Source organism: Cryphonectria parasitica, assembly GCF_011745365.1.
Source record: "Cryphonectria parasitica EP155 unplaced genomic scaffold M406scaffold_7, whole genome shotgun sequence".
NCBI lineage: Eukaryota > Fungi > Ascomycota > Sordariomycetes > Diaporthales > Cryphonectriaceae > Cryphonectria > Cryphonectria parasitica.
In genome coordinates, this window is record NW_024468915.1 from 3,010,624 (window position 1) to 3,019,974 (window position 9,351).

The 9,351-nt window shown below is 43.3% G+C and overlaps 1 protein-coding gene across 1 annotated transcript; it reads left to right on the forward strand.

The window, feature by feature from the left end:
* Window positions 1–3,444: 3,444 nt before the first annotated feature.
* On the forward strand, window positions 3,445–4,131 carry M406DRAFT_323714 (uncharacterized protein; the record flags this gene model as incomplete). Its single annotated transcript, XM_040919807.1, has 2 exons — window positions 3,445–3,939; window positions 4,008–4,131. Coding segments are annotated over exons 1-2 (248 nt in total), but the record flags the coding sequence as incomplete, so codon positions are not given.
* Window positions 4,132–9,351: the final 5,220 nt, after the last annotated feature.

Sequence of the window (9,351 nt, forward strand, 5' to 3'; positions counted from 1 at the left end):
AACTATATATAATATCCTAATTAGCTATTAAGAAGAAATGCTTTACTTCAAGAATATAAAGCTGTATAAATAGAAGCTGATAGAGTACTAAATATAATCTATAAGCTGAATATTATCTTCTTCATAAGAAGAATTGCAAACTTGCCTGAACTGTTTATTGAAAGCAATCTCGATAAAATAAGGAGAAATATATCAGCCTTTGCCTTAAAGGATTTCAGAGCAAGTAGAGCATTCAGCCTAGTTCCATCAAAACAATAATTCCGAAAGAGTATAGCTCCAGCTAGCTTGATCTTGCATTTATCAAGAGGATATAGTATTAGCTCAGAATTAAGTTAATTTCTATTCAGAATTCCTACTAATCCTTACTCCTTTTCATTTCGAGAAATACCTATTAGTTCAGAACTAATAATCAATCTGTTAATGCAGCAAATAGCTAAGCTTGAATGTGCTACTGAAGCTTTATTATATTAGAAACTAAGAAGCAGTAATATTATACTTTCCAGTTTTTCTAATAGATCTCAGAAGCTTTATATGCTTCTATAAAATAAGCTTTATAGTTTTAACTTTATCAAGCTTTTAATAGATTTTTCAAATTAAATAAAGTTTAATTATATTATTAAGATAAATATATATAAAGCGAACTGCAAAAGAATCTATTGAGTAAGAATGCAGAATCAGAAGAAAATTGCTGCTGCTGCTACTGCTTGAGCAGAATTTGAGAGCAAATAGAAATAGAGAAGAGATTAGCATTAGAATCTATTCAGATTATATTCATATTACAAATAAACTGAAGATGAATACTAATACTCCTGCATTAATTTGAATAATAGCTCAAATAATAAGAAGAAGTATAAGAATTGAATTGGAAGAATGATTTGGTTTGCAATATTTCCTTTAGCAGTTTGTAATGAATTCTTTATTTCTTTACTTCATCTCCTTCTAATCAGATCTAGCATACCATTAGACTTATTGCAACTTTGGAAGAAAGTTGCTAGAAAAGAACTGTTGTAATAGCTAGAATAGTAGTTCATGGAATATGAAGTACAGTGGATCAAGGATTCTTATACATATAAAGAATACTATCTACTTTTCAAATTCTTTAGCTATAAGCAATAATGAAGTATCCTTTCTCTTCCTTTCAATTTTGAACTCTTTGAACAGATCTAAGACAGATTTTTCACTCTATTCTTGCATCCGTATAGCCTTAGTTTGCTGTTCTCATCTGTATAAGCATGCTTGGGTTGCATGAGCTCTTGCTCATTGCTTCAGCAACTGTTTATCCCTTTTTCTTTCGAGGGCGACAGCGCCCTAGTTCTGGTTCAGTAGTATATTCGCAAGTGTTAGTTCTGATCTCTATGCTGTTTCTGCTATCTGAAGGAACAGTAGATATTATTAAGCATGCTTCTTTTCTAATAGCATTTTCGAGAGCTTTGAGCATTCGCTCCGAGTTAAACCGAGCGCTTAAGGGCTTAGTTTCGAGATTTTTCTCATATAGTTCTACAATTCATATTCTAAAGCTTTTTCTTATTACTCTAAAGCAGACCAACTTGCTAAGAGTTTCGCTTCTGTTGTTTTGCTAATCTATTAGCGCTCTAGCATTATTTAAGTTTGCTTATTACTAGGTTCTTCTTCTTGAACTGCTAGCTCTGCTGATTTGAAGATACATATAAAGTTGTATAAAGCTTCTTTTTCTGAGTATTCTTCAATCACTAGCTTTGATTCTGTACTATTAATTATAATTATTTCTCTAAGTATAGCTTGTTTTTATAAGATCTAGCTAGTAATTCAATTGATTCGAGAATTATGCTTTTTAAGCTATAGAAATTCTATAATTAGCTTATGCTATGCTATATCTGTAATATTAAAGAAAGCTCTGGTTATATATTCTTGGATTAAGATAGATAAATGATTAATTTTCTTATTGATTATTTCTTAGTTGTATATAATAGATTGTTCTTTTATAATGCTAAGAGTATATGAGTATCTCTTTCATTTTCATTGTAGTTATGCTTGATTAATGATATATAAGAATATAAAGTTTTCCTAAGCGCTACTATTCAATAGTGCACTATATTTGTATTCTTGAATGTATATATCAAACTTGATATAAGCATAATCTATCTTAAAAGCTTTATATAAAAACTATTTCAGTCTGATCATTTGCAATCCTTTTACAAGCAATTCTGTTCTTTTAAGTTTATTAAGAATTATTTATTCTTCTAAGCTTGCTTTGCTGCTTCTTAAGCAAGCTTCTTAGCTTGCTTTTGCTCATATTATTATTATTCCTAGTCTTTCTTCTATTAATACTAATTGCAAATCTTATCATTAATATAAATCATATAAAGTATTATTTTGCATTGCTATTATTTTATTTTCTTATTTATGCATTGTATAGAGCAGTTATCTAGTAGTTCGATATATGCATTATAATACTGTCTATTAAGAATCTTTCTGAAGCAGAGTTCCTATTTTTCAATAGCCTGAAGAATTTATTCTAGTTCTCTGATAGAAAACTATTTATATTGCATCTTATTTGAGAAATGTATTCTATAGCTATGATAAGTATAGGAGATCCAAGCTAGTTTGTAGTATAGATTGTGAAATAAGCTAATTCGAGAATTTTTATCTTCTTATATCTTAATGTTCTGCAAGGAAATGCAGGTAAAGAGCTTTTCCAGCTCTATTCTATAAACAAGATATTCGATCTATATTATTTCCTTATTTTATCCAATGCTAAAGAGAAATCTTTCTTTAAGCTTATTGAGCATGTTGTTTGCAAGGAGTTTCTGCAGGCTGCTAGGTTATTTGCTTTAACTTAATCCTTCTATTGCTTAAGAAATATTCTCTATATTGCTTAAATATTCGTACTAGTAGCTAAAAGAGTACTATTTCTTATTTATATTTCTAATCATAGTGCTTAGCATAAGTAATAAAGAATGTTGAAGAGTATTATTGCTAAGCTCTTCTTCCAATGCCTGAATGCTCTGTTTCATGATATCAGAGCAGTTCGAGTTGCTATTCGTAAGAATACTGAGCATATACTCTCGCTCTGCTATTGCTATTTGTTTGCAGCACCAAGGCTTTTAAGAAAACCATTCTAAACCTTCCTTACTCGAAAGATATATTAAGCAGTTATTATCATAGCAGAATATCCAGCTAAGACTTCTGTAATTAATAGAGTTCAATACTTATTCTAAAGAAGTATTTTTGCTTAGTTAATTGGATTTCTATTATCAAGCAATATTCATCTAGCATTCTTTCTGAACTAATTGCTATTTATTCTTCCGAGATTAATAGCAGTTATTGTCAGGGCCGATTGTGCCAGCAAGGCTCAGGGCCAGCTAAGCCAGCTGGATTACGGATGACTAAGCAATATGCGGCTATAAAGCGGCTTTCTAGCCACGTCAGCACTGCTGAGCAGAACTTAGCTCCTTAGGCCTCAATGTTATTCTGGTTGTATGCCCCTGAAAGAGAGAAAGACCTCGCCACATTGCCTTTGCAACCTTTCCACCTGACAGTTTGAGGCCTGGCCCTTTTAAAGGAGGCAATCCGGCGAGGCTTTCTATCTTTTTTTTTTCTTCCCTAGGAGCAGCGCTAACACTGAGCAGGAGCAGAGCAAACGATCAGACCACTATTCTTTTCGAACCTTCGAGCCTTTGACCTTCGAGCCTTTAACCTTCGAGCCTTTGACCTTCGAGCCTTCGATTTTCGAGCTTTCGAGCCTTGAATACAGCGAGCAAGCAGTGCCGAGCAAGCAGTATGCAAGCAGCGTGCGAGAAGCGTTCAGAAGAGATTCAGAGCATTCGAGTTGCTAAGCTAGAGCATACAGCGAGCAAGCAGTGTCGAGCAAGCAGTATGCAAGCAGCGTGCGAGAAGCGTTCAGAAGAGATTCAGAGCATTCGAGTCGCTAAGCTAGAGCAAACAGCGAGCAAGCAGTATGCAAGCAGCGTGCAAGAAGCGTTCAGAAGAGATTCAGAGCATTCGAGTCGCTAAGCTAGAGCAAACAGCGAGCAAGCAGTATGCAAGCAGCGTGCGAGAAGCGTTCAGAAGAGATTCAGAGCATTCGAGTCGCTAAGCTAGAGCATACAGCGAGCAAGCAGTGTCGAGCAAGCAGTATGCAAGCAGCGTGCGAGAAGCGTTCAGAAGAGATTCAGAGCATTCGAGTCGCTAAGCTAGAGCATACAGCGAGCAAGCAGTGTCGAGCAAGCAGTATGCAAGCAGCGTGCGAGAAGCGTTCAGAAGAGATTCAGAGCATTCGAGTTGCTAAGCTAGAGCATACAGCGAGCAAGCAGTGTCGAGCAAGCAGTTTGCAAGCAGCGTGCGAGAAGCGTTCAGAAGAGATTCAGAGCATTCGAGTCGCTAAGCTAGAGCAAACAGCGAGCAAGCAGTATGCAAGCAGCGTGCAAGAAGCGTTCAGAAGAGATTCAGAGCATTCGAGTCGCTAAGCTAGAGCAAACAGCGAGCAAGCAGTATGCAAGCAGCGTGCGAGAAGCGTTCAGAAGAGATTCAGAGCATTCGAGTTGCTAAGCTAGAGCAAATAGCGAGCAAGCAGTGTGCAAGCAGCGTGCGAGAAGCGTTCAGAAGAGATTCAGAGCATTCGAGTTGCTAAGCTAGAACAAAGTGTGTTCTTCGCTATTCGAGCGAGAGAGCAGAGTGAGCAAGCAGTAGATCTGAGTATCTTCTGTTTTCGAGAGTGTGTTCTTCGCTATTCGAGCGAGAGAGCAGAGTGAGCAAGCAGTAGATCTGAGTATCTTCTGTTTTCGAGAGTGTGTTCTTCGCTATTCGAGCGAGAGAGCAGAGTGAGCAAGCAGTAGATCTGAGTATCTTCTGTTTTTGAGAGTGTACTCTTCGCTATTTGAGCGAGAGCGCAGAGCTGAAGCGGAGTGTCCGCTTAGCAACTGAAGTTGCTTGGGTATTAGGTTGCAAACCAATTATCCTTCTGCGCCTAGCAGTGGAGCGAAGCATGGCAACGGCTTCAGAGTTGCTAGAGAGCAACTCTCAAGACGGAAAGCTATAATTATCCGTTATAGCTGCAGGGACGCTGTCCTGGATGCTGGGCTCCTTGGCTGCAAACCAAGTCCCTGGTGGAAGGCTTGCAACCTACATCAAACAGCTTTAAGTTCTGAAGAGTGCCTGGATAAAGCGCTGAGGGAGCAGCGACTGAGCAGCGTATATGGCGCGGGTATTGCACTCGGAAGACTTACGTCTGGAATGTGATTAAAAAGAGATTTTTTTTTCACAGGCTTCGGGGACGAAGCCAGAAGAGAAGGAGGGAGATGGTGGAGAGGCCTTGAGAAGCCTGAGGCACTGAGAGATCTTGAGAGGCTTTGAGAAACCTGAGGCACTGAGAGATCTTGAGAAGCCTTGAGAGGCCTGAGGCACTGAGAGACCTTGAGAGGCCTTGAGAAGCCTGAAGCACTGAGAGATCTTGAGAGGCCTTGAGGAACCTGAGGCACTGAGAGATCTTGAGAGGCCTTGAGAGGCCTGAGGCACTGAGAGACCTTGAGAGGCCTTGAGAAGCCTGAGGCACTGAGAGATCTTGAGAGGCTTTGAGAAACCTGAGGCACTGAGGGATCTTGAGAAGCTTTGAGAAGCCTGAAGCACTGAGAGATCTTAAGAGCCTGAAGCATTGAGAAGGCGTAGGAGCAGCTAGGAAGCAGCGAAAGCCTGGAAGCAGCGAAAGCCTGGAAGCAACGGAAGCTTGGGAGCAACGGAAGCTTGGGAGCAACGGAAGCCTGGAAGCAACGAAAGCTCGGAAGCCTCAAAGGCCTTGAGGACAAGGCCTGATAAGGGGGGACAATCTGTCAGGGCCGATTGTGCCAGCAAGGCTCAGGGCCAGCTAAGCCAGCTGGATTACGGATGACTAAGCAATATGCGGCTATAAAGCGGCTTTCTAGCCACGTCAGCACTGCTGAGCAGAACTTAGCTCCTTAGGCCTCAATGTTATTCTGGTTGTATGCCCCTGAAAGAGAGAAAGACCTCGCCACATTGCCTTTGCAACCTTTCCACCTGACAGTTATATGCAATGTATTCTTATTTGTTGCAATTATAGCAAATAATGCTGTTTTTCTTGCTATACTGCTTATTAGCTATATCGAGTTTTATAAAACTAGCATATATAATGCTGCTCTAAGCTGTACTGCTATATTAACTGCTATTCTTGTTTTAGAGTTTCTTGCTTATGCTAGCTGTCAGGTGGAAAGGTTGCAAAGGCAATGTGGCGAGGTCTTTCTCTCTTTCAGGGGCATACAACCAGAATAACATTGAGGCCTAAGGAGCTAAGTTCTGCTCAGCAGTGCTGACGTGGCTAGAAAGCCGCTTTATAGCCGCATATTGCTTAGTCATCCGTAATCCAGCTGGCTTAGCTGGCCCTGAGCCTTGCTGGCACAATCGGCCCTGACAGATTGTCCCCCCTTATCAGGCCTTGTCCTCAAGGCCTTTGAGGCTTCCGAGCTTTCGTTGCTTCCAGGCTTCCGTTGCTCCCAAGCTTCCGTTGCTCCCAAGCTTCCGTTGCTTCCAGGCTTTCGCTGCTTCCTAGCTGCTCCTACGCCTTCTCAATGCTTCAGGCTCTTAAGATCTCTCAGTGCTTCAGGCTTCTCAAAGCTTCTCAAGATCCCTCAGTGCCTCAGGTTTCTCAAAGCCTCTCAAGATCTCTCAGTGCCTCAGGCTTCTCAAGGCCTCTCAAGGTCTCTCAGTGCCTCAGGCCTCTCAAGGCCTCTCAAGATCTCTCAGTGCCTCAGGTTCCTCAAGGCCTCTCAAGATCTCTCAGTGCTTCAGGCCTCTCAAGGCCTCTCAAGGTCTCTCAGTGCCTCAGGCCTCTCAAGGCCTCTCAAGGTCCCTCAGTGCCTCAGGCCTCTCAAGGCTTCTCAAGATCTCTCAGTGCTTCAGGCCTCTCAAGGCCTCTCAAGGCCTCGCAGTGCCTCAGGCCTCTCAAGGCCTCTCAAGGTCTCTCAGTGCCTCAGGCCTCTCAAGGCTTCTCAAGATCTCTCAGTGCCTCAGGTTTCTCAAGGCCTCTCAAGATCTCTCAGTGCCTCAGGCTTCTCAAGGCTTCTCAAGATCTCTCAGTGCTTCAGGCCTCTCAAGGCCTCTCAAGGTCTCTCAGTGCCTCAGGCCTCTCAAGGCCTCTCAAGGTCTCTCAGTGCTTCAGGCCTCTAGGCCACTCAAGGTCTCTCAGTGCCTCAGGCCTCTCAAGGCTTCTCAAGATCTCTCAGTGCCTCAGGTTCCTCAAGGCCTCTCAAGGTCTCTCAGTGCCTCAGGCCTCTAGGCCACTCAAGGTTTCTCAAGATCTCTCAGTGCCTCAGGCCTCTCAAGGCCTCTCAAGATCTCTCAGTGCCTCAGGCTTCTCAAGGCTTCTCAAGGCCTCTCAACCATCTCCCTCCTTCTCTTCTGGCTTCGTCCCCGAAGCCTGTGAAAAAAAAAATCTCTTTTTAATCACATTCCAGACGTAAGTCTTCCGAGTGCAATACCCGCGCCATATACGCTGCTCAGTCGCTGCTCCCTCAGCGCTTTATCCAGGCACTCTTCAGAACTTAAAGCTGTTTGATGTAGGTTGCAAGCCTTCCACCAGGGACTTGGTTTGCAGCCAAGGAGCCCAGCATCCAGGACAGCGTCCCTGCAGCTATAACGGATAATTACAGCTTTCCGTCTTGAGAGTTGCTCTCTAGCAACTCTGAAGCCGTTGCCACGCTTCGCTCCACCGCTAGGCGCAGAAGGGTAATTAGTTCGCAACCTAATACCCAAGCAACTTCAGTTGCCAAGCGGACACTCCGCTTCAGCTCTGCGCTCTTGCTCAAATAGCGAAGAGCATACTCTCGAAAACAGAAGATACTCAGATCTACTGCTTGCTCACTCTGCTCTCTCGCTCGAATAGCGAAGAACACACTCTCGAAAACAGAAGATACTCAGATCTACTGCTTGCTCACTCTGCTCTCTCGCTCGAATAGCGAAGAACACACTCTCGAAAACAGAAGATACTCAGATCTACTGCTTGCTCACTCTGCCCTCTCGCTCGAATAGCGAAGAACACACTCTCGAAAACAGAAGATACTCAGATCTACTGCTTGCTCATTCTGCTCTCTCGCTCGAATAGCGAAGAACACACTTTGTTCTAGCTTAGCAACTCGAATGCTCTGAATCTCTTCTGAGCGCTTCTCGCACGCTGCTTGCATACTGCTTGCTCGCTGTTTGCTCTAGCTTAGCAACTCGAATGCTCTGAATCTCTTCTGAACGCTTCTTGCACGCTGCTTGCACACTGCTTGCTCGCTGTTTGCTCTAGCTTAGCGACTCGAATGCTCTGAATCTCTTCTGAACGCTTCTCGCATGCTGCTTGCATACTGCTTGCTCGCTGTTTGCTCTAGCTTAGCGACTCGAATGCTCTGAATCTCTTCTGAACGCTTCTCGCACGCTGCTTGCATACTGCTTGCTCGCTGTTTGCTCTAGCTTAGCGACTCGAATGCTCTGAATCTCTTCTGAACGCTTCTCGCACGCTGCTTGCATACTGCTTGCTCGCTGTTTGCTCTAGCTTAGCGACTCGAATGCTCTGAATCTCTTCTGAACGCTTCTCGCACGCTGCTTGCATACTGCTTGCTCGCTGTTTGCTCTAGCTTAGCGACTCGAATGCTCTGAATCTCTTCTGAACGCTTCTCGCACGCTGCTTGCATACTGCTTGCTCGCTGTTTGCTCTAGCTTAGCGACTCGAATGCTCTGAATCTCTTCTGAACGCTTCTCGCATGCTGCTTGCATACTGCTTGCTCGCTGTTTGCTCTAGCTTAGCGACTCGAATGCTCTGAATCTCTTCTGAACGCTTCTCGCACGCTGCTTGCATACTGCTTGCTCGCTGTTTGCTCTAGCTTAGCGACTCGAATGCTCTGAATCTCTTCTGAACGCTTCTCGCACGCTGCTTGCATACTGCTTGCTCGCTGTTTGCTCTAGCTTAGCGACTCGAATGCTCTGAATCTCTTCTGAACGCTTCTCGCACGCTGCTTGCATACTGCTTGCTCGCTGTTTGCTCTAGCTTAGCGACTCGAATGCTCTGAATCTCTTCTGAACGCTTCTCGCACGCTGCTTGCATACTGCTTGCTCAACACTGCTTGCTCGCTGTATTCAAGGCTCGAAAGCTCGAAAATCGAAGGCTCGAAAGTCAAAGGCTCGAAGGTTCGAAAAGGATAGTGGTCTGATCGTTTGCTCTGCTCCTGCTCAGTGTTAGCGCTGCTCCTAGGGAAAAAAAAAGATAGAAAGCCTCGCCGGATTGCCTCCTTTAAAAGGGCCAGGCCTCAAACTGTCAGGTGGAAAGGTTGCAAAGGCAATGTGGCGAGGTCTTTCTCTCTTTCAGGGGCATACAACCAGAATAAC